Raw genomic sequence first — 26,452 nt, forward strand, 5'->3', positions numbered from 1 at the left:
AAAATCTAAATTTTTTAAAATTTTCGGCCAATTTGTTTTATGCTACATATGTTTGGTAAAAAAAATCGCAAAAAGCGTATTTTGATTGGTTTGCGCAAAAGTTATCGCGTTTACTAACAAAGGGAAAGATTTTTGTCATTTTTGTTTTTTTTTTTTAACGCGTAATGGCGGCGATCTGCAATTTTTTTTTTTGCGGTGCTGCGACATTGCGGCGGACAGATTGGACCCTTGACTGACATTTTTGACACTTTTGGGGTTACCAGTGACATTACTGCTGTAATCAGTGCTATACATATGCACTGTTACTGTAAAATGACACTGGTAGTGAAGGGGTTAATTTTATTTGAGAGGGAGTGGCTGTGTGTCCCTAGGGGCGTGATTCTAACTGTGATTGGCTGTGGCTTGAGGTGTAGGAACAATGATCAACGGTCCTACATAGTAGAACCGTATGATCACTGTTCCTACACAGGGGAGAATGACAGGCGGCTTGTTTACACTAGCCGCCTGCCTTTCTCCCCCTGTCACGGATGATCCTGAGTGAGCAGCGGACATCGGGTCCGCCACTCACACGCGCAGGGGGGGGGGGTCCGTGACCGCGCGGGAGCGTGCCTCCGGCGGCGCACGCTCGCTCCCCAGAGCCTCACAGGCTAGTGACGTACCGGTACGTCACTTTGCCTGTGAGGGGCTGACCGCCGCAGTATATGTACTTGCGGCGGTCGGCAAGTGGTTAAAGAGAGCATTTGCTGAAGTGGGTTCTATGGAAGTGCACTAATTGCTTCTCTGATACCTCTTGCCATAGCTGAGTCAAAAGCACTGATTGGTCTTGGCCTCACACAAACTCCTAGACACAGCCAAGAAGCAGTAGTGTCAGTGAAAGCAGAAGGCAGTTTAGACTTGGGAATTTTCACTTAGCTCCTGTAAAATATTAGGAATTGGAGGTATTAAAATGTAGATATTATCAAAAACGTAATTTATTTAAGTAATTCAAAAAGGGAAACTCATAGATTCATTATACAATGAGTAGCCTCGCTCTGAGGAAATGGGTGTGCCCCCGAAACGTGTCCGATTTACACCCGTTGATGTGAATGGCATATATGTGTTCGCAATGCATTGCGTGGTTCTATGGCTAATTGACCGTACCCATTTTTATCCATTTTAATATTTAAATAAATGTAATTTGGTAATGTACTAGGTGCATGCGCCTCCCTTTTGGTTTCTTTTTGGAGCTGATGATGGGCTTATGGTGTTATATGCATCAGCACATCATCAGTAGCACACACAGAAGGGTGACAATGATGCCGCTCCATGCAGTGCATGCACAACGTATATGCAACCTGGTCCGCCCATAAGGAGAAGTGGTTGGGAGGAAAGTTAAAAAAAAAAAAAAAAAAAACCGTGCCATGAAGGTATAGAGCAAGGAAAAAAGGAAATATAATAATTTTTTAGTATAAGAATTTAGATTCACTTTTATACTGTCATGTAGACTAAAAAAAGTTCCAGTGCAGTACACTGGCATGTGCAAGGACTGGTTCATATGTTGCCAGAAATCATCCAGGCTTGCACAGAAAAGGTAAGTGGTTTTGCAGTGATGGAAGTGGACTGAGTCTGCATTTGTCTATACATCCATTTGGGGGGGGGGGGGGAGAGAGACAATCTACCTCCTCTTCTGTGCATTAGCAGACAATTTCTTGCAGCCAATGCATCACCCCAATGAAGACAGGTCTGTTAAATTGGGTTTTCTTCATCTGTAGGTTAGAATTCTGCAGTTCTTATTATATTCTTATTTAGAAAAGAATAAGTGTACTATCATAAAAAGGAGATAACTCCTCTCTAGGCTTATCAACTTTCCATTATTCTCCATGGATGAATACACTTGTGCAGTAAAGCACAGCCTTCTGGATTAGAGAAGAAGGAAAATGCCTTCAAGCACATGTATTGCAAAATGTACACATCATTTGTAATGATTATCACATTGCTATGATGATTTTAATTTATTCTGAACCTGTGTTTTGCTGACATAACAGGTTCAGGTAATATTACATGTCAGCCTGGTTGAAGATTACACTGGTCTCATGTCCCTCCATCAGTCCCAAGTATCAGGGCTTCGGGGATTGGCTGCTCGAATACCTTACATTGCATCAAGGGAGGTAGTGCAAAAAGTTGCATGCTTGCCCATATCCTAAAGTACTAAGTATTTCTATGGCTCCAGGTGATGAAGGTGATAGAGTTTGGGAGGGTGGAGGTAATTATCCATAGCATAGCATAGACCGAATACTGGTCCAGTTTAAGCTCATCACTTTCACATGTGGAAAAGGGAAAATGGCTGTAGTAACCCTTTAAAAATATCAAGCCCTTTCATTCCTGATTTATTTGTGATGCTGAAGCCTTCCAATCTGTTTGGTAGAAGCCTGGTTTATGTAATGAAAGTCTCTTGTGTGTTTCCTGCCAATTCATCAAACTGTAGATGAAATGATGAGCATCTTGTATTTGTGAAGAGGGCATATCTTGCATCTTGACCTCTCTTACTATCTGACATTGTCATTTTGTCTCCTTTAGTTCTTCTTTTGATTTAAGTCTACCTTTTCCTCCTTAGTATGAGTTCAAAGCGAAGAACATCAAAAAGAAGAAAGTGAGCCTCCTGGTATCGGTGGATGGGGTAAAAGTGATCCTAAAGAAGAAGAACAAGGTGATTGACACTTTACTGTAGGGTAATATTAAATTGTCTATTCTATTCATAGTAGACAGTGTTTGATAACAAGGTCATGTTCATTTCTAGTCATATGTTATAGATATAAATATCATATCTATAATTAATATACAAATATTTATATATTTTTTTCTTTTCCAGTAAAAGCCATTTATAAAAATCTTTTATTTTTGCTTTAAAAAGAAACCAATCCTTAAATAAAATTCTGTTTGGTTACTGATCAGTTGGTTGGTCTAGATTACAAGGTTCTAAATTATTTTTCCTCCCTTCTGAATCCTATATTGCTGTATCTATTTTACATGAACTTTAATGGCATCCCAGTCTTAGTCCGTAGGGTTCAATATTGAGTGTTTTGAAACTTTAACACTTCAACTCTTCTGGGAAGGCTGTCCACTGCGTGACATACAGTTAGGTCCATATATATTTAAACACAGGCACAACTTTAGATTTTTTCAGGTACTTACCAAAACATATTTAAAGATGTTTTTTTTCTTTGGTAACCTGTAAGAGAAACACATAATGAGCTAGTATGCATCGCATACTAGCTCATTATGCAATACTTACCTTAGAACGAGCCCCCGCTGTACCATCCGCTTACCTGTATGACGGGCGACATGTCCAGTCGCCCGTCTTCCGGGTTCGCGGCATCCGGCCATCTGATTGGCCGGAGCCGCGGTGACGTCACTCCCGCGCGGGAGCCGACAGTCACGGCACGGGACTCTGAAGAAACGGCACTAGCGGCCGTTCCTTCAGAGCGCATGCGCCAGTGATGTCACTGGATGCATGTAAGGTAAATATATCCTAAACGGTACATGTTTAGGAGATATTTACAGTACCTATAGGTAAGCCTTATCATAGGCTTACCTATAGGTACAAGTGTCCGAGGAGGGTTTACTTCCTCTTTAAGCTACAGTTATATAATGGATATGGGCTGAATGTGCACAATCAGGTTTATTTTTGAGGGTATGTACCTCGAAATCGGAGGAAGGGTTTAGGAATTAAAGCTTCTAAGAATAGCCATCCCCCCTTTAAGGGACCAAAAGTAATTGAACAGTTGAATCAAAAGCTGTTTCATGGCCAGGTGTGGGCTACTCCTTCGTTATTTCTTCATCAATTAAGCCGGTAAAAGGTCTGGAGTTGATTCTAAGTGTGGTATTTGCATTAGGAATCTATTGCTGTGAACCTACATCATGCATTCAAAGGAGCTGTCCATGCAAGTGAAACAGGCAATTGTAAGGCTTCAAAATGAAACAAATCCTTTAGAGAGACAGCAGCAACATTAGGAGTGGCAAAATAAACAGTTTGGTACATTCTAAGGAAAGAAGAACGCACTGGTGAGCTAAGGAACATAAAAAAGCCTGGACGTCCACAGAAGACAACAGTGGTGGATGATCGCAGGATCCTCTCTATGGTAAAGAAAAACCCATTCACAACATCCTAACAAGTCAAGGACACTCTCCAGGAGGTGGGCGTATCATTGTCAACGTCTACAAGGTGCAAACCATAAGCCTGAAGAATAGAAAAGCCAGATTAGACTTTGCCAAAAAACATCTAAAAAAGCTAGGCCAGTTCTGGAAAAGCATTCTTTGGACAGATGAAACTAAGATTATTCTGTACCAAAATAGCGGGAAGAAAAAAGCGTGGAGAAGGCTTGGAACAGCTCATGACCCAAAGCACACAATGTCAACTGTAAAACATGGTGGATGCAGTGTGATGGCATGGGCATGCATGGCTTTCAGTGGCACTGGGTCAATAGTGTTATTGATGATGTGACAGAAGCAGCCGGATGAATTATGTAGTGTTTAGAGATATACTGTCAGCCCAGATTCAGCCAAATGCAGCAAAGTTAATTGGACGGCGATTCACATTGCAGATGAACAATGATCCAAAACACACTGCCAAAGCAACCCAGGAGCTTTTGAAGGAAAATAAGTGGAATATTCTGCAATAACTGAATCAGTCACCTGATCTCCACCCAATTGAGCATGTATTTCACTTGCTGAAGGCAAAACTAAAGGCAGAAAGACCCACAAAGAACAACTGAAGACAGCTGCAGTTAGAGCCTGGAAAAGCATCAGAAATGAGGAAACCAAGTCTTTGGTAATGTCAATGGGTTCCAGACTTCAGGCAGTCATTGCCAGTAAATGATTCTCACCAAAATATTCAAAATGAACATTTTATTTATGATTATATTCATTTGTCCAATTACATTTGAGCCCCTGAAAATGGGAGGACTGTGTAGAAAAATGTTTGCAGTTCCTAAAATGTGTACTTGATATTTATGTTCACCCCTTAAATTAAAGCTGAAAATCTGCACTTCAAATTCATTTGGATTGTTTCATTTTAATTTTATTCTGGTGGCATACTGATCCAAAAGTATGAAAATTGTGCCTGTGTCCAAATATATATGGACCTAACTGCATATTACCCATCCTTGTTTTTACAGTGCCATTGGAAATGATGGCGCTTTATATGATAATTATAATTGGATTTATTGTCCCAAATATGGTTTGTTTGCTGATGGATCCTTATTTCCTGAAATTTCCTAACTTTGGGTCATAAGGCTTCACAGTTTAATCTAAATGAATTTTAATTATTGTGACTAGATTTCCATGTGTGTTGCCAAGGATTCTTTTTAGGCAAAATATGCAGTGGAAATACATTTCCCTTCTAGCAGATGGCGTGTTGTTACTAATGTTTGAGTTGCATTAACTGCAGTCCGTGCAATAGATATGATTTTTTTTTTTTTTTTATTAGGACCACGCTAGATATGATTTTTTTTTTTTTTTATTAGGACCACGCTAGATATGATTTTTTTTTTTTTTATTAGGACCACGCTAGATATGATTTTTTTTTTTTATTAGGACCACGCTAGATATGATTTTTTTTTTTTTTTTATTAGGACCACGCTAGATATGATTTTTTTTTTTTATTAGGACCACGCTAGATATGATTTTTTTTTTTTTTTTTTTATTAGGACCACGCTAGATATGATTTTTTTTTTTTTTTTATTAGCACCACGCTGAACAGGTCCTGAGAGCAACAAGAAGGCTGCCATTGCTGAAGTCGCATATTACAGATGCTAGTTGTCTGGATATCATGCTAATCCTTTGGCATTGATACTTTCAGTCACTGATTTCTAACCAGTACAATGGCAAAGTGTTTTGACTGAAATCTAACTTGTTTGACCTTATATGTATCCCAGGTCAATGTCTCAGAAGGTATTGAAGCCAATGATACAGCATAACTAAACAATAGCATTTTCAGATCTGAAATGGCAGCCTATATCTTTCTCTCAGGGAAGGTTCTCTTTACGGTGTTATGCAGCCAAGACAACTAGCATCAGCTTCAACATAGTCAAGTGGTAGCAGAAATGAATACGTAATGTTCATTCATGTCTGGAAATTATATTATTCTGAAAAGACACAATACACATAAAATGACAACAATGACATTGTAGCATTCTGCTATTATATAGCATTGTATTGTAATATTCTTGAAAAGATTTATAAACCATCTACGAGATATTAACACAAGAGACTATTCCTGCATAACCTGTACCCTTAATACTTAGTTCAGCGAAGTCATCCTATCACCTTTCTTAATAACACTCCCCCTTATCTTGTCTCCAAGGATGAAAATGAATCTACTGCTAGTTAGGCTAATTCATTTATGGGGGACAATATGGAATTTATTTGAGAAAATTGCCAGCACTCTCTCACTGCTTCTTCCTCCGTTGCAGCTTGATATAAAATCACCACTGTAGGAAACTAGGGAAGGTGGTGACATTGCTTCCCCTGTCACATGACAATGTTTGGGCCTAGCAATTGGCTGCTTTATTCAAGCACTGTCCCAGCAGAGGGGACGGCATGCTTCTCCACAGGGCTCAAAATGTCAAGTCCTGAGCTACTAGCCATGCCTTAAGAGTTACTCGCCACTTGTTGCCCCACCCAAACCCTACCCTTCTCCGCCCCTAAACATGCCCTCGTAAAATGTCTCATAAAATTACACTGTTAAATGTTTTATTCAGAATTAAGTTACAAAAAAATATTAACAACAACAACAACTTTAACAGTATCAATGTAAACCTAAAAGCAAAAAAGTGCTTTCCCTGAGTATAGGTGTGGCATTAAGGCAAATAAAGCAGGGCTTCCATCAATGCAGAGTGACCAAAGCGTGCCCCCTTCAATGCAGAGTGACCAAAGCGTGCCCCCTTCAATGCAGAGTGACCACAGCGTGCCCCCTTCAATGCAGAGTGACCACAGCGTGCCCCATCAATGCAGAGTGACCACAGTGTGCCTCCATCAATGCAGAGTGACCACAGTGTGCCTCCATCAATGCAGAGTGACCACAGCGTGCCCCCATCAATGCAGAGTGACCACAGCGTGCCTCCATCAATGCAGAGTGACCACAGCGTGCCTCCATCAATGCAGAGTGACCACAGCGTGCCTCCATCAATGCAGAGTGACCACAGCGTGCCCCCATCAATGCAGAGTGACCACAGCGTGCCCCCATCAATGCAGAGTGACCACAGCGTGCCCCCATCAATGCAGAGTGACCACAGCGTGCCCCCATCAATGCAGAGTGACCACAGCGTGCCCCCATCAATGCAGAGTGACCACAGCGTGCCCCCATCAATGCAGAGTGACCACAGCGTGCCCCCTTCAATGCAGAGTGACCACAGCGTGCCCCCTTCAATGCAGAGTGACCACAGCGTGCCCCCTTCAATGCAGAGTGACCACAGCGTGCCCCCTTCAATGCAGAGTGACCACAGCGTGCCCCTTCAATGCAGAGTGACCACAGCGTGCCCCCTTCAATGCAGAGTGACCACAGCGTGCCCCCATCAATGCAGAGTGACCACAGCGTGCCCCCATCAATGCAGAGTGACCACAGCGTGCCCCCATCAATGCAGAGTGACCACAGCGTGCCCCCATCAATGCAGAGTGACCAGTGCACTTACCTGATGCAGCGGCGGCTTCTCCTCAGTCCTCCGCGTCTCCCGAGTCGTCGTCGTCCTCCTCTTTGGCCAGTGGCAATCGTTCGCCTTTCAAGCCAATCAGAAAACGGGTCTCGGACCCGCTTCCTGATTGGCCAGGAGGAAGATCTGCTCTGCGCCCCGGGTCCACCCTTTTCTGAAGCCCATTGAACTCCATGCGTCTGGCGCCCCTGAATGTAGATTAGGGGGCCGGACGCATGATTAGGGGGGGTGGTGCCCCTGCGCCCCGACGCACTGACTGCCACTGATGCTCGGGCCCCGAGCCTGTGAGGGGTGGGGACGTGTATCAGGTGGGGGTGGAGTGGGGGGGAGGTCCCAGGCGCCCAGTAAACATAGTGTAATGCTCTCGCTGCGAGCCTGTGAGGGGCGGGGACATTCAGGAGGTGGAGAGGGGGCGGTCCCAGGTGCAGGAGGTGGAGAGGAGCTGTACTAAAGAATGCAGGCTGTGCTGTGAATGGCAGCGGCAGGCACTGGGCTGTCACTATACATTCCCCATACAGCACAGCCCTGTTCTTACTCGCCCTCCTCATCATTCCACTCGCAAAATGCGAGCAGGTGAGTGGAAATTTTGAGGGCTGCTTCTCCATATCTGGAAGTACTGGTTAAGGTCAGCAGCTGCAATGGAGACAGGAATGCACTGAGAAAGTTACTATAATTTTAATAAAGGGGGTCCTTTGCAGGGAGTGAGATACTGCCTGTATGCACTGCATGTCTAAAGCTATACGTTTTTTTTCTCATTTAGTTAGCATGGTCAAAAGCTTGCCAGTTTTTATTTTTGCAATCTGAATTCCATTGGGGTGATTTCCTTTCACTTCTGGTCCCAAAGATACAACAGTAAGTTAGAGAGGAAATTTCTCAAAAGTAAAGGAAACCCCCTCTTTGGTTGGTCATACATTATACAATTCCCTTTAGATTTACCTTCAACTATCTAGTGCAAGGGCCTGCCTGATTGTATAGGAATTGAACGTGATGAGGTTTTGGTAAATCTAAATTGTAGGGATATAGGGAAATTGTACAAGAAAATTGTATAATGTTTTGCAAGCCTTAGACAGCTGTCACCAGAACAGGTGACAGCTCAAAATGTTGTATGTTTTCTAGCTTTAAGTCCCATTGATTGGCTTTAGCTATACTTATAAAGAGGATCTTAACTACCCCCCCTCCACATTCTTTATTTTTTCTTGCTTACCTATAGCTGGGTTGTCCTCAGTCCAGATACTCACCTAGCTGATCCAGGGTTGTCCTGCTGAGATCTTCTTCTGAGCAGCTGCTGCTTGGTTTCTGCACTGCTATCTTCTTGTGACATAATCAGGAGGCAGCTGGCTATTCCAGGTTCAACTCTCTTTGAATCCGCTCCTTTTTTATTGTTTGTGCCTTGCCAGGGGAAGAGCCACAAAGATAAGAATGGAGCAGGGCCTGCTGAGGTCCCTAAAAAGAGATGTGCCTTGTGTAAACACAAGTTGTCATCCTCATGGAAAAAGACGTTATGCCAGGAATGCCCTCTGATTAACCAAGCAAGAAGAGCTATTTGGTTGAATTCTTGGGCAGGAAATGTCTCTTCCAAGGCAATGTTGTGTTCTCTGCCATTCAAAGGAAATTTAGTCTTTGGTGCAGATCTAGATTCAGTGTTTGGAACATTCATCAGACAGGAAACAAGGTTTTCCGGTCCCCAAAACACTGCAATACAATCTTGTTTCCAATTCAATCTTGTGACACTGCCGAGTCCAGTGAAGGAATCCTTAAGTGGTGACTGCTAGAAAGGAATTGGTCTCTGGGACGTTGCTGGACACAGGTGGATCCATTAAGAATCACAACAGACGCAAGTGCGTGGGGTTGGGGAGCCCACATGGGCCACAGGGCAGCGCATGGGAAATGGGATTAGTCTTTGGCCAAGAAGTCTTCCAACGCGAGAGAACTAAAGGCAATCTGGGAAGCTCTGCGCACTTTTGCATCCACCATAAGGGGAAAACCTGTATTAATCCTTTTGGACAATATTGCAGCGGTTTCCTATATCGACAAACAAGGAGGCACGCGTTCAGTAATCCTCAGGGAACTAGCCGAAATAATATTTTGCTAGGCAGAAAAGAAAGTCTTTTCCCCTGCAGCAGTACACATCAAAAGGAAATTAAACTCGCTAGCAGATTTTCTGAGCAGAGAGCAGATCTCTCATACAAAATGGAGTCTGAACCAAGAAGCTGATCGCTCAAAACTGGGGTTATCTGAAGATAGACCTTTTTGCTTCCATAAAAACCGCAAAAGTAAGGGAATTCTTCTCGATACACAGGGATTCGAGCAGATTAGGGTTGGATGCGTTCACCCACCTTTGGTCAGGGAAGCTCTTGTACACATTTCCTCCCTTTAGGCTCATTCTGAAAGTTTTGCAGAAGATTGAAACTACAGAAGCAAAGATCATTGTAATAGCCCCATTCTGGCCGAAGAGAACCTGGTTCCCTGCTCTCCAGAAGCTCTCGATCTCATACCCTTTGAAACTTCCAGTAAGGGAGGACTTACTGGTTCAAGGAAAATTGCATCACCCACATGTGGGCCGTCTTTCTCTGATAGCTTGGCTACTGAGAAAGAGTTGTTAAAATGAAAAGGTCTGTCAGAGAAAGTGATCTGCACTATATTGGAAAGTAGGAAACAGTCCACAAATTTAATTTACTCCAAAATTTGTAAAAAGTTCTGCGGCTGGAGAAAGAGAAAAGGCAGGATTTTGGGGTCTATTATTCCAGCTTTACTGGATTTATTACAGGATGGTACAGATTTAGGTCTTGTACCCAACACCCTAAAAGAGCAAGTGGCGGCATTATCCAGTTTCCTAGACCTAAGATTAGTGGACATACTCTAATAAAGAGGTTCATCAAGTCCGTTTCAAGGAAGAGACCTCCTCAGCAGAAGAGGTTCCCCCCCTGGGACCTATTGGCACTACTGCAGAGATTTTTAAAAGAACAGTTTAAGCCTCTCGAAGAAGGCTCTTTAAAACTCCTAACTATTAAAACCATACTCCTAGTGGCCGTGGTCTCTGCCAGGAGAGTGAGGGAATTTGTAAGCTTTATCAATAGTGGAACCTTACTGTTCTATTTTTCCAGATAAGGTCATTCTGTCCCTGGACCCAGAGTCCCTCCCTAAGGTATCCACTGATTTCCATAGGTCACAGGACATCGTAATTCCATCTTTCTGCAGACAAGCAAACAATTTAAAGGATGAGAATTTTCACAAATTAGACGTCAGGAGATGCCTGTTATGCTACATTGAAAGAACCAAAGAATGAAGAAAGGTACCCAATCGGTTAGCGCTGTATTCAGGTCCCAGGAAAGGACTTAGGCGCTTCAAAAACCACTATTGTGAGATGGATGAAATCCGCAATTGAGGAAGCCTATTCCATAGCAAGACTGTTAGCTCCACCTAAGCTTAGAGCACATTCCACTAGAGCCTTAGCCACCTCTTGGGCAGAGAAAGCAGGGGCTACCCCCAATCCAGATCTGCAAAGCATCCACCTGGCCAAAATTCTAGACTTTCGTAAGACACTACCTTCTGGACCTTCTGTCATCAATTGACCAGGCTTTTGGGAGAAAAGTGCTTCAGACAGTAGTCTATTAAACAGGTATGTTTTCTATGATGTCACTCTCATAAGGCCATCCTAGAAAATGACTTGGAAAACTAAGTTATTACCTGCAACTTGATTTCCAGGAATCTTCCAGGACGACACTGTTCCCAACCTATGATTTTGTAATGGTTATTATTGGGGGTGTACAAGTTAGGCCTTCGGTTATTTGTTATTACTGAGGGACCATGCATAGTGCCTGTCTTTTTATACTAATGTGGATTTGTGTTTCCTGTGCTAGGTAGGAGGAGCCACTCTCTCATAAGGCCGTCCTGGAAGATTCCTGGAAATCAAGTTAACCACTTCCCGCAAACTGACATAGCTCTACATCTGCTCGGAGAAGTGGTTGTACCGGGATGATGCCTGCAGCTAGAGGCATCATCCCGGTACCATTTTTTTAGAGCCGGTGGTCGGCTTTCAGGTGGTAAGGGCCGATGGGGCTCGACAGCCGCTCGGCCGATACCCCAGCGAGCGGGAGGGGGCGCCCCTCCCGCTGCCTTTCGCGGCTCTGCCCGGGTCTCCCGTCCTACCGGGAGACCCGATCAACCAGCCGCCAAATCCACCGGCTGGTTGGAGTCCCGATCAAAGCCGGATTCAACTTTGATCGGGTCTCCGATGTAGTAACCCGGAAGCAGCGTGATGACTTCACGTACGGGTTACTCGGCGGCTAAAGGCGCCGAATTTTAAAAAGTGTCAGTATTCAAAATTCAGATTTCGTCATTTTGAATAAATTTAAAGTGCAGTGGAGGAGTCTCCTGATCCCTCCATAAAGAGTACCTGTCACTGCCTATTACTGTCATAAGGGATGTTTACATTACTTGTGACAGCAATAAGTGATCAGATTTTATTTATTTTTTTTAAACTGTGCTAAAATGAATAAAATAAATAGGAAAAAAAAAAAGATTTAAAGCACCCCCGTCGCCGTGAACGTACACGAAAAAAAATGAATACGGAAGTCGCTCCCGCAAATGAAAGCGCTGTTCAAACCACGATCGTCAGAGCGAGAGCAATAATTAAAAAAAAAAAAAAAAAAAGAGCTACTCTGTAACTCTAAACTGGTAACCGTTAAAGCGCCGCCTATGGAGATTTTTATTGACCTTAGTTTGTCGACATTCCACGGGTGTGCGCAATTTAAAACCGTTACATGTTGGGTATCTATTTATTTGGCATGACATCATCTTTCACAATATACGAAACAAATGGGCTATCTTTACTGTTTAGTTTTTTAAATGCAGTGAAATTTATCTTTTCCTAAAAAAAAATGGCGTTTGAAAGACCGCTGCGCAAATACCGTGTGACAAAATATTGCAACAACCTCCATTTTATTCTCCAGAGTCTTTATATATATATATATATATATATATATATATATATATATATATATATATAATGTTTGAGGCTTTTCTAGCTAAAAATACAGATTTTAAGTGGTTCCTGCACTTCCAGCCATAGTAGTAGAAACATTTTTGATTTTCAGAGGGTATAACCCCTGGAACTGGGTCAGCTATTAGGACCTCTTCTGCTTGCCTATATCCAATTAGACTTCAGTCTTGGTCACTTCACACCAACAATCTTGGAATTGGACATCTCATATGATGTGATATAGAGAAAGATGTAAACCATTGTAACCTCTTTGAATTTTTGTTTTATGTGTCTGAATATATAGTACACTGATACAAAGCAAAGGCTACTGCACCTTACCCTTTTTTCTAGTCCAGATAATCTGTAATATGGCATGTGCTTGACATAAATAATATGTAATTATTGGAGTAAAAGTTATACTCTTTTTTTGCAGAAGAAAGAGTGGGCCTGGGACGAAACCAAGATGCTGATCATGCAGGATCCTATCTACAGGTTAGCATCTGATACGTGTATCTATCAACAGTGTTTCCTTGATAAACAGACAGCAGATACAATACCCAGAACCTAGTGTCATCCATTGTGCAAAGCCATTTTCCAAAGTACCTGGGGAATCTTGAAGCCCTGTAAACTCTATGCAGATACCAACTTTACCTTTGACATTGTCTCTGACCTGCCTTCACTTCTCATGCCCCACCGATGGTCCATCAATCTGATGGGAGACTGTTCTGATAAAAAAATAAGATGATGAAGAGGGCACACCATAGCATCACCCTCTTGACTGAAGTTTGTTATGGTTGTAAACCATTCTATATACCCAGTGAAGTGACTAGCCCCAGTTGATACAGAGATGAAACAAATCTAAGCATCAGGCAGAAATGACACTTAGTGCACTTAATTGAGACAAGTACACACCAGGGCAGTCTTTAACACAGGGCAAAAGGGGCAACTGCCCTGGGCCCAGTCATTGTTATGGGGCCCAAGGTAGCTTCCCCTTGAGCCTGCACAGCTCGCAAATAGTTGATAAGTGGATTCAGAAGGGCCTAAGAAAATGTTTGCCCAGGGTCCAATCAATATTAAAGATGGCCCTGGTACACACTATAGAGAAATATGGTTTGTTCATATTTAATAACTGAGGTTTACAGCCACTTTAAGGCCTCATGCACACTGGACGTTTTTACAGCTGCTCCTAGGGGCGTGTGACTTTTTTTTTTCCTGCCTCTACTCGCCCCTCCATGTTAGCTTATGTGTTCTTGCACACAAGCTTTTACCAGCATTTAGTGGCATAGGCTTTTAGAGGCAGGAAAAAAAACACTGCCAGTGCGTCCAGGAGCAGCAGAGTTTGGGCAGAAAAATACTTGACGCTGCTAAACGTGCCTAAAAGCTAGTGTTTGAGCATTAATTCCAATGGCCAGAATAATTTTTTTATTCTGGCCAATTAAATGAATTAACGCCCAAGAGCTGGACGCTTGTAAAAGCACCTAAAAGCTTTAGGCACTTTTATATGCGTCAGGCATTTTTTTCTGCTAAAACGCTGCTTCTAAGAGAGTTTAAAAAAGCATTGTGTGTGCATGAGGCCTAAATGGCACTCTACTGTGTCCAGACATTTGGAGGTACCTCCTTTTACATTTTGGTGAAAGTTTAGTAATGTAAAACTGGTTACAATTTTTATTTTGTTTTTGCTTTGAGGATAAAAAAGGAAATGTAATTAATAGGCGATCTGAAAAAATTCTCAGTTGACGAGACTTTACAGTTAATGCTTATGAGCTTATGATGTTTTCTTTGACTATAGAGCTCCAGCATTGGCCTTAGCATTTCTCATGTACTGAAATAATTTGACTTTGCATGTGAAAAGAGTTACAACACGGCACATAAGGAATAATACCTGATTTTTCCAAACAAAAAAAGTTTTGATATATTCGATGCTTAAGCCCAGTACACAGGATCAGAAAAATGTAGGAAAAATACCGCTTTCGAATCGATCATACGATGATCTGTGTACAAAAAAATAATTCCTAAAAAACTATATAGAGGACTTTAACGGTCATCTAGTGCAAAAAAGATTGTTCTTTAAAAGCTTGTAAATAAAAAATACAGATACTAGGCATAAACCTCTAAATCTAGTTAGGAAATATGTATTTTCCAAACAATTTAACTTATCCGTCCACCCCGCTGCAGTCAGGTGGTGGATTGTCTCGCCATGAATTGCATTCGACGCAGGTAGGTGGATGGATAAGTTCAATCGTTTGGTTAGGAAATATGTAATTTCCAAACTAGATTTAGATGTTTATGTCTAGTATCTGTATATGTATTTTTTATTTACATGCTTTTAATAAACAATCTTTTTGTATATCAATCTTTTTGCGTATATCAATAAAATTGCACTAGATGTACTTTAAGGGTCCATTCAGACTAGCACGACTTGTCAGGCGACTTGTCAGCCTGACAAGTCGCGCTCGGTCGCTCGCCTTTGATTAGCACAGGACCCGTTCTAATAGGAGCGACACAAGTCGCTCCGACTTAGAAAAAGGGTCCTGTACTACTTTGGGGCGACCTGGAGGTGACTTGCATTGACTTCAGTTATATGAAGTCCGTGCAAGTCGCGCCGAAGTCGTGGTGCACGCTGTGCACCGCGACTTCACAGGTCGCCCCACAAAGTCGGATCGCGCCAGTGTGAATGGGCTGTAAAGGTATCGTTAAAGTCCTCTATCTAGTCTGTTAGGAATTCTTTTTTTGTACACATAGCTTTTTAGGATGTTGTACCAGACAGTTCTGTCTATAGGGTGCTAATACAATTACCCTCTCCCAACAAAAACTTCCATACGATGATCTGATTGTTCGTACAGAGCTTTCAAGAGCTGATCATGAAAGCTGATCAAGAGCTGAGAAATTTTTTTTTTTTTTCTGTACGATACTAGATCGTACAATTTTCATTTAATCCGTACAGTTGGCATTCAAAAATGCAATACAAACTACAACACATTACATCACTTCCGATTTTTTTATTATGTCGTGCGAGAGTTTTCATAACTTTAGTAAACTTCATTTTTGATATGCGATTAGCAAAAAGGGACGATCATTCGTCCGATAATCTGATCGTGTGTACCAGGCATTACTGTTTAAAAACTGGAATGGAAGGAAAGTGAAGCTGTTACTTTATATACTAGAATGTATGAATGTTTTGCATCTTGAACCCAGACATTTAGTGCAAATCACCCATGCTGGCAGTGGCCATAAAAGTAATATTGTATAATATGTCATTCAATGCGGTTTCTGCAAGGCTCTCTTCTGGAATTCTACAGCTACTGTAGCTGTGCTCCTCTAAATGGGCACATGTAAAACACACTGCGGCATTTCACAAATAAGGTGGACGTGTGACACTGAGAAGCCCCTCCTCCTTATTGCAATGCCGTATTCTCTTTTTACCAAGTTACTGCAATGCAATAGATGCAGAAGTTTCGTCTGCATTGGCCTACATCAGGAGTGGAAATATTAATAAATAATAAATTATAACACATCAGGAGTGATTACTGTAATTGTTCCTAGCACTGTTCACTTATGTGCTACGTTGTAACATCTACAACAAAAAAATAAGAGCTCACATTTAATTAGTTGCTGTGGACAAAGCCTTCAATCTACATTCTTTCGTTTTATGAATACTTGAAGCCACCTGTTTAAGAAGCCCATTTGTTTCAATTAAGGTTTGACCCATAGTCAGGTGATTTAACCTGCTGCGCTCCTCAAAAGTTCAAATATAATGGGGCTCTATGAGCTAAGAAGGTAATAATGTACTGTGAACAGTAGCCTCTGAGTCTTATTTAATATGGTGATTTTGTAGAGGATTAGGTTTTGCAGGTATTACCTTATGAGTAATCCATTAATCTGTTTATTAATATAATATTTTTAATTCCATTCTCTCCTTGAAAAAATAGAATATTCTACGTTTCTCACGACTCCCAGGATCTCAAGATCTTCAGCTACATCGCTAGAGATGGGTCCAGCAACGTTTTTCGATGTAATGTCTTTAAATCCAAGAAAAAGGTACATCAACAAAATGGCACTTTTTATGATGTGATTTAGTGGTACCCACTGCAGTTTTCTATAAAACACTTCCTAGGTAATATTGTAGATAAATGTCCTGCAGACGCTAGATGAGTCATAACCGTATATCAAATTAGTTCATTTGCAAGCATGAAGCGTGCGTACAACACAAGGTTTTTCAGACGTTTCTCAACATGTATGGGGACTATCTAAATCATTTTACATGGAATGTGCAAGGTTTCTTAAAGTAGAATTTTGGGGGGGGGGGGGGACTGCACATGCTTTTTTTGGCTATTTTGTTTACATCCTGCTGTCAGCGGGGAATGCCCACTGTCAGCAGATAAGTCACTGGCTGTTGAGGACACAGCAGGTGCCAGGTAACCAGGTAATACCGGGTTGTTTGGGACGCCAGCAAGTGTCGGCTCCTAACCAACCAGCTAGTGTTCGTTAAACACTGCATGGACTTCTCGACGTAATGTTTTTGATTACTTTTTTTTTGTTTTGTTTTTTGTGAATTGACGTTAAGAACCAGATCACATTAGCGCGACTTGTCAGGCGACTTGTGTCGCTCCTATTAGAACGGGTCCTGTAGCGGTCAATGGACCGCGAGGGAGTGCAACTTGTCAGACGACTTGTCAGCCTGACAAGTCGCGCTCCCTCGCGGTCCATTGACCACTACAGGACCCGTTCTAATAGGAGTGACACAAGTCGCTCCGACTTAGAAAAAGGGTCCTGTACTATTTCGGGGCGACCTTGGAGCGAATTGCATAGACTTCCATTATGTGAAGTCCCTGCAAGTCGCTCCGAAGTCGTGGTTCAATGTAATGCACAAGTCGCCCCCGAAGTAGTAAGAAGTCGTGTCGCGCTAATGTAAACCGGCTCTTAGACAGCTTTGTGTGGTACATCTCAAGCATTTATTTTTGCTGTAAATACTGCATAAACCTGTAGCAAATTGTAATTTTTCATATCGTATGAGGTATTTGGGTTAAGTGTGTCACATGACCCAAATATTTAATGCGATATCCTTTTGTGAATTGACCCCAAATTCTTTATAGGCAAAGATAAACAACCTTATAATCCCTAAGGTTACAGCCAATAGATGGTGTCATTGGTATCTTTTCTGGCCATTCCCCATTTGCCTGGTATAGTAACCTCCTTAAGGCATAGATGGCAATGGTGATGTGCAAAAAGCAGTAACCTACATTAGAAGATTCCATCCTGCTGCAATCCGCTTACAGAAAGATGAATTGTGACTGGTTGCTATGGTTTGATGAAGTTTGGTTTAGTAACTTGTTTAAACCCGTATGACTGCAGTAGCAGCAGTAATTGTGTTCAAGAGGACTTTATATTAATCTTTTTTACTTATTGCCATCATCTGGGTATCCTATGAACCATTTTCATGCCTTAAGTGATGTACTGGTTTGTGACTCATACTGTAATAAAAGGCAGTGGCCTCCAGCTGTTCGCCATGTCATTAACTCTCTATAAAGATACCATAGTCACTTGTGACTCTCAGACGCGGTTCTCTGTTGTTTACAGTGCAGTGTCTATGAGAGCCTTGGATATTAAAAGAAGAACATGGTGGTCCCTTATTTCATTACTGCCTGTTTCCATGGAGAATTTAATATCTAAAGCTCCTGGGTTGCAGCTAAAATAAATCTGTCTGCTGAAGTTTGTTTTTCTCATTGCGGCTTTCGGACATTGTCGCTGTGGAAGGGACGTGTTCCCGCTGAAATGAGCTAGTGCATTAGTGGAAGAAAAATCCCCCTTACCAGCTACGTTCTTCTTGGTGTCTGGAAAGTCCAGGAAGGAAGTTGCCAATATGAAAATAGTTTTAGGGCTAACTTCACTTCTCAATTGTAACTTGATTCTGTAATATCCGGGAAATGTCATTCAATTATTGGCACATCTCACAAATGCCTTTGGGGATTTATTGACTGGAAGAGATGTTCTGCAAGAATGTGTTCTCAGACTGTGTGAACCTGTGTGCTTTCTCAGACGGTGTGTTCCCTGGGGGAGGCAGGTGTTCTGAGACTCCATACCCTGTGTGCTACATGTGTTCTCAGATTTGTGCGTACCCCGTGTGCTGCGCGTGTTCTCAGACTGCGTGTGCCGTGTGTTCTGAGACTCTGCATACCCTGTGTGCTACATGTGTTCTCAGATTTGTGCGTACCCCGTGTGCTACGCGTGTTCTCAGACTGCGTGTGCCGTGTGTTCTGAGACTCTGCGTGCGTTCTATTTTTGCTATGTGTGTTTTCAGACTGTGCGTGCCCTGTTTGCTATGTGCGTGTTCTGAGACTCTGGGTACCCTGGGTGCTACGTGTGTTCTCAGATTTGTGTGTGTCCTGTGTGCTACGTGTGTTCTCAGACTGTGTGTGCCCTGTGTTCTTTGTGTGTTCTAAAACTGAGCGTGCCCTTTTTGCTATGTGTGTTCTCAGATTGTGCATCCCCTTTTTGTTATGTGTGTTCCCAGATTGTGGGTGCCCTGTTGCTACGTGTGTTCTCAGGATGTGCATGCCATGTTTGCTGTGTGTGTGTTTTGAGACTCTGTGTGCCCTGTGTGCTGCGTGTGTTCTCAAATTTGTGCATGCTCTGTGAGTTATGTGTGTTCTCAGACTGTGTGTGCCCTGTGTGCTTTGTGCGTTCTGAGAAAACACGCACAGCACACAGGACAACCACAGTATGGGGACATGCACAGGAAACACAGTCTGAGATCACGCACAGGACACAGCACACCCACAGTCTGAGATCACACACAGGGTACCAACAGTTTGAGAACACCTACAGCAAACAGGAAACCCACACTCTGAGATCACACACAGCACACCCACAGTCTGAGAACACCTAGAGCACACAGGACACTCACAGTCTGAGAACACGCACCACACACAGGCACACAGTCTGAGAACACGCACAGGGCACCCATAGTCTAAGAACACGGGAAAGCACACAGGGCACCCACATTATGAGAACACACACATTACACAGGGCACACAGTCTGAGAACACACACAGGGCACCCATAGTCTGAGAACATGCACAGCACAAGGGACACCCAGTCTGAGAACACGCACAGGAAACAGTCTGAGATCATGCACAGCACACCCACAGTCTGAGAACGCGCATAGGTTCAGCTCCCTACATACATTTTCTGTAGGGTTAAGGTCTGGAGACTGGCTAGGCCACTCCATAAACCTAATGTGCTTTTTCTTAAGCCTCTTCTTTGTTGCCTTGGCGGTATGTTTTGGGTCATTGTCATGCTGGAAGACCCATCGACAACCCATCTTCAGTGTTCCGGCTGAGGGAATAAGGTTCTAATCCAAGATTTTGCAATACATGGCCCTTTCCATTCATAATATTTCCACCTCCATGTTTGACTGTAGGGATGGTGTTTTTAGGGTCATAGTCAGCATTTTTCTTCCTCCAAACACGGGGACTCGAGTTAATGCCAAAGATCTAAATTTTGGTCTCATCTAATCCCAGCACTTTCTCCCAATCCTTCTCTGAATCATTTAGACGTTCACTGGCATGACCGTACATGTGCCTTATTGAGGAGGGGGACTCGCTGTGTTTGGAGGAAGAAAAATGCTGACTATGACCCTAAGAACACCATCCCTACAGTCAAGCACTGGAGGTGGAAACATTATGCTTTGGCGCTGTTTTCTACTAAAGGTACAGGCCGACTTTGCTCCATTGAGGAGCCAATTAACGGGGCCATGTATTGTAAAATCTTGGATGAGAACCTTCTTCCCTCCAACAGAACACCGAAGATGGGTCTTTCAGCATGACAATGACCCAAAACAATACCGCCAAGGCAGAAAAAGAGTGACTCAAGAAGCACATTGAGGTCATGAAGTGGCCTAGCCAGCCTCCAGACCTTAATCCTATAGAAAGTTTATGGAGGGAGCTAAAACTTTGAATTGCCAAAGGACAGCCAAGAAACTTTAAGGATTTAGAGAAGATCTGTAAAGAAGAGTGAACCAAAATCCCTCCTGAGTGGTGTGCAAACCTGGTAACCGACTACAAGAAACGTCTTACCTCAGTGCTTGCCAACAAGGGTTTTTCCACCAAGTACTAAGTCATGTTTTGCTTGGGGATCAAACACTTATTTTACTCACTTAACTGCAACTCAATTTATAACATTTGTATCGTGTTTTGTCTGAATTTGTGGTTGATATTCTGCCTCTATCATTTAAAATACACCTATGATAGACCTTTAATTTCTTTGTAAGTGGGCAAACTTGCAAAATCTGCATGGGATCAAATAATTATTTTCCTCACTGTATGAGTAGTCTGTTCTCTTCACCCATGGTTTGACTGCCCTATCAATTTTTTTTACTGTCACTGGCTTAAACTGAGCGACAGAATGTCAGTAAAGCTGATTTTTCTGCTACAAGGTTGCGAATAATTAAAAATGTTCCAATAATTTTTTCAGCTGAGCGGATTTATCTAAGCATGTTGTGTTTCATATTCTCTTGGCAGTCTGTGAGCATTATTACCCTGGTTACGACAGATTTATAGTTTGGACTAAAATTCTGTTATGATTTTGCTGGTTCTTGACAGTAAATATTGGCTGTACAGACCTTTTTTCACAGATGATTATAATTGAATATACAAAACAGATAGAAATGGATTTTAACGTTTAGAATGGGCTTATGCTTTCCATTTGCCAGGCCTGTAAACATAGTGGTACCTTCATAAGCTTCACCAGTTGTTTTAAAAACATTTTTTTTCCCAGTCCAGCATCTACCTCTGTATCTATAGGAAATGTGGAGAAATAAACTTTTAAAGTTCACAACACAGGAACGGCATGTAAACAATCAGCAGGTGTTTCTAAGCTGAAACCAGCTGGAATCTGATGTCAGACTGTTTGTTGTGATCTTTGAGAATGAACAACTTCATGTTAACAGCAGCTACATAGATTAGAAATGGCTTGTTTTAGTAAACATACAAAGTAGTACATGTAAATAGTTTAAAGTGATATTAAAGCCTACTTTTTTTATTATTCTTACCTGCTCTGTGCAATTGAACTGAGCGATCCCTTATCTCCTCTTCTGGAGTTCCCTGTCAGCACTTTCAGCTCCTTCTTCATATGGGTGCCCCCAAAGCAAGAGGTGTGCTATGGGGGCACCCATGCGGGCACGTTTTTAAGGCAAGCTGTGTGCACACCACGTGGTTCAGCCACAATCTGACTGGTGGGCCTGGTTAATGTCATGTAAGGGTAATAAGGGTAATAACGGAGTCCCAGGACAGATTGGAAGCATTTTCTTCCTTGCATTATTCTTTGGGGAGTTGATTATAAGCTGAATTGTTCATAATTGGAAGTGATTTCTGTACACATTGGAAAAGGAAAGGAATGCTTTAGAGCTAAACAACCATCTTGAAGAGAAGTTAAAATGTTCTATCTGTGTGTGGCCCTCCCTGTCTGACAGAAGTCGACTAGCGGATTAACTTCTGTTGAACGGGCCTTCTGGGAAATAAAATCAGCCGCTGCAAGCTGACCATTGTATTTTGACAGAGGAGGAGTCCCACTGTTAGATTGCAATAGCACAGTGGGTAGATTCCGCCATCCACCTCACTTGCCCCACCAGCTGAATGAAAAAAGAAAAACTATGCACGTATATCCAGCTTAAAGAGCTTCAGCAACACCCCCCCCCCCCTTTTTCTTTTTGTCTGCCCTAGCTTATTTCCTGTTGTTTTAGGCAGAGTTTGGATACTCATCCAGCCACCAGATCCAGCGTTGTCCTGATGAGATCCTTCTGTCAGCAGACATTGCTGGGTCCCGCACCGCCATCTTACTTGTGACGTAATAGAGAGTCCCGCCTGCTCTTCTGGGATTAGCCGGCGGGCTTCACAATGACGAACCGCTAGACACACCCCCCCCCCCCCTCCTACACCTGAATGAATGACTAAAGGCCTCCTGAGATATGTGATATGCAGATTCCAAGAGGCCTAGTGAACACTATGCATGTAATTCGTCTAGGCAAATGACATGCTTTAAGGGGGGAGGGGGCACACTTTTTTTTATTATCAAAAAAGGTAACTGAAAATAAATTTTAAAATGCCCACTTCATGAAGAGGAGGGGTGGAGAGGGAGGAAGTTCCTATAGAGGGTGAAGGTGCAAAATATCTGTTTACTCACCTTTTTTTTGGCCTGGTCACTTGATTCAGCAGCTCCTGCGCTCCTGTGTGAGGGAGCACGTGTAAACTCTGGGAGCCATGGTCACCCATAGGCACCCATGGCTTGGCCATTGCCAGCGCGCCCTCCTCTCCCCTGCAGCCAGCCGCTTACTGACACCGGAGCCGGAGCTACAGGTTCACGTGACCGTACCATAGCAGATTAAAAATAGGTAAGTGCTCCCTTTTTTTTTATACAGGGTATGCAGAATAGGTAGGAGAAGGGGAAAGGGAACATTTTTAAGACTGGTAATTAGGCTTTTCTTCCACTTTAGTGCCACAACATCCAGCACCCCAGAACCGGCTGAGAAGCCACTCGGCTGTCATTACAAGGAGCGGGAGGGGACGCCCCCCTCCCACCGCCTTCAGTGACTCGCCTGGGTCTCCCATCCCCCGCATTCGGCTCTGATCGGTTCTCCATGTAAAAACCCGGAAGTGATGTTATGACATCCCTTCCGGGTACTCAGCGCCGGATTAAAAAAAAATTACCGCATTCAAAATAGCCAAACCTGATGTTTTGAATGCTTTTAAGTGCAGAGGAGGGGTTTGGGGTCTTTTAGATCCCCAGATCCCTCCACAAGAGTACCTGTCAAGTGATAAAAATAAAAACATTTTTTATTTTAAATGTACGAAAAATATCGGCTGATTTCGATATGCAATGGCCAAAATATCGGTATCGGCAACAAAAAGCCTATATCCGTCGATCACTAATATATATATATATATATATATATATATATGTGTGTGTTTGTGTTATACTATATATACACTGATCAGCCATAACATTATGACCACTGACAGGTAAAGGGAATATCTTGTTACAATGGCATCTGAAAATTGGTGGGATATATTAGGCAACAGGTTAACATGTTGTCCATAAAGTTGATGTGACGAAAGCAGAAAAAAATTGGCATCGCAGTTTGTTGTGTATGGGGCTGTGAAGCCCGTGGTGACCCATGTCCACAGCCAAAAGCGTCTACAATGGCCACATGAACATCCGAACTGGACTAACAGAGCAATGGAAGATGGTGGCCTGGTCTGATAAATGACATTTTCTTTTACATCATGTGGATGGCCGGGTGCATGTGCGTCACTTACCTGAGGAAGAGATGGCACCAGTGTGTGGTATAAGAAGGCAAGAGGCAGTGTGATGCTTTGGGCGATGTTCTGCTGAGAAACCTTGGGTCCTGCCATTCGCGTGGATGTTACTTTGGTATCCATGCCTCAATGGGTCAGAGCTGTTTTAGCAAAAGGGGGCCATACTCAATATTAGGTGGGTGGTCATAATGTTATGGCTGATCTGTGTATATACGTAGGTGTGTATTATACAGTATGTACATAAAAAATAAGCATATAAGGTATAGCAGCACAGTACATCCAAATATAAAATACACTGCACCTACCTACTACCATCAATGCATTTCATTTATAATTAATACACAAGGAAACAATAAAGTTCAAACAAACATTTCCCAACAACCCTCTTATTACTTCCTCTATATTCTATAATCGGCTCATCACATCCGGTTTTATGCAGATGGACAGTTAACATGACATACTAATCACAATACCCAAATTGCATCAGACTTGTAGAAAGACGGAAAAGTGGAAAAGTGAGTTTTTTCTTTGGCTGTATTGTACAATATTTGTTTTCATGCTCTGTGTTCAGTTTTCCTCTGTGAAGTTCATGCCTTCTACATGACCTTCTAAGCTTTCCAGACGCTATGAAGGATTTCAGCAGCATAGCAGGCATACTTCACCTGCTGAATACCCCGCTCTGCAGTCTGCACGCTTATATAAGGTGGTTTTTTGTAAGAGAAGAAATGTTTTGTGGCTTATTTTTGGTTCTTTATGATCCTTTTCTCTTTACCCCACCTCAAGGTATTTTCCTTTTTCATTCGTCCATTCAGTCTCCTTTAGCTACTACAACCCTGGTTCCCAACTTGGCCCCTTGGTACTTAAGCCACCTATATATATGCCTTAAATGTCAGCCAAATTTAGAGCTGTGAGCAGCCTGTCGGCACCAATCCGATAGACGAAATTTGCGTTTGATGAAGGGACAATGTGGTTTCAGCCGGTTGCACTGGCTGCAGAATACAATAGCCGTCCATGGAAAAATCTATATACATATGGCTACCATTAGTAAAGGGATGCCTCTCTTCACTATATGCTGGGCCCTGGGCTGGTAAGAAGGTGGACCAAGGTGGTGCTCTTTGTACCATCATGTGGCACTACATACCTGCAGAGCACAGGCCTGCAAAGTATATTCATTACACTGGCTAGGTAAATAGTCAGGTTTTTCTTTTACACTTCAGTACTTTTTCTAGTTCATTGTTTTTATTAAAGTATTTCACAAAAAACAAAAGGGAATACAAAAGATATGACAAAGAATGTGTATCTCCCACAAATGTACAAAACATATAGAATGGGCTAAAGACCCAACATTTTTACAGTATCTCACAAAAGTGAGTACACCCCTCACATTTTTGTAAATATTTTATTATATTTTTTCATGTGACTAGGGTTTAGGTCTGGAGAGATGCTTGGCCAGTTCATCACCTTTACTCTCAGCTTCTTAAGCAAGGCAGTGGTTGTCTTGGAGGCAGGGCCGGCCTTTGGGGTGTGCGAGCTGTGCGGCCGCACAGGGCGCCATGGGCAACAAGGGCGCCGTGCGGCCATCACAGCTCGCAGAGGATCAGGCTGAGCTGTGTGAGAGATACACAGCTCGCCTCACTGCAACAATAGGTGATCGAGGCACGGCTGCACAGCGGGAGGTGAGCGGCGACTGCGGCCTGGACAGGGTTAACACAGGCCGCGGCCGCCGCTTACCTCCCGCTGTGCAGCCGTGCCTCGATCACCTATTGCTGCAGTGAGGCGAGCTGTGTATCTCTCACACAGCTCAGCCTCCGATCCTTCCACGTAATCCACGCTGACTTCCTGCCCAGTGCCCACACATCCCCGGGAGTGTGGGCAGGCGGGAGGAGGAGAAGGGGCGGGGCGAGGAGGAGCTGACGATCTCTCCTCTGGCGTCAGTGCAGGGAGGGAGGAGAGATCGTCAGCTCCTCCTCGCCCCGCCCCTTCTCCTCCTCCCGCCCGCCCACACTCCCGGGGATGTGTGGGTGGGAAGTTTAAAGAAAAAAAAAAGCTGCAGACAAAGTAAAGTAAGTGACATCTCTCTCCTTCAAAAAATGTAAGGGGGGGCTCTATGTGTGTGGGGGGGGGCTATGTGTGGGGGTCTGTGATGTAAGGGGGGGCTCTCTGATGTGGGGGGCTATGTGTGGGGGGGGCTCTGTGTGGGGGGGGCTTTTTGTGGGGGTCTGTGATGTAAGGGGGGGCTCTCTGATGTGGGGGGCTCCGTGGAGAGGGGGGGTCTGATGTAAGGGGGGCTTTTTGTGGGGGGGTCTCTGATGTGAGGATGTGAGGGGGGCTTTGTGTGTGTGTGTGTAGGGGGTCTCTGATGTTAGGGGGGCTTTGTGTAGGGGGTCTCTGATGTGCGGGGGGCTCCGTGGGGAGGGGGGGTCTGATGTAAGGGGGGCTCTGTGTGGGGTGTATCTGATGTGAGGGGGGCTTTG

The 26,452-nt window shown here is 43.2% G+C and overlaps 1 protein-coding gene across 2 annotated transcripts in view; it reads left to right on the forward strand.

Moving 5' to 3' along the window:
* LOC309561825 (carboxyl-terminal PDZ ligand of neuronal nitric oxide synthase protein-like) overlaps nt 1-26,452 on the forward strand; it is a 224,134-nt gene that overhangs the window by 133,247 nt on the left and 64,435 nt on the right. For both annotated transcript variants that reach the window (XM_082265878.1, XM_082265879.1), the window contains exons 3-5: nt 2,594-2,686; nt 13,100-13,158; nt 16,596-16,704. In XM_082265878.1, the coding sequence (XP_082122004.1) occupies nt 2,594-2,686; nt 13,100-13,158; nt 16,596-16,704 (261 nt within the window). The remainder of the gene's footprint in view (nt 1-2,593; nt 2,687-13,099; nt 13,159-16,595; nt 16,705-26,452) is intronic.

The sequence above is a fragment of the Pelophylax lessonae genome, assembly GCF_965119305.1.
Source record: "Pelophylax lessonae genome assembly, chromosome: 8".
In the NCBI taxonomy this organism is placed as follows: Eukaryota; Metazoa; Chordata; class Amphibia; order Anura; family Ranidae; genus Pelophylax; species Pelophylax lessonae.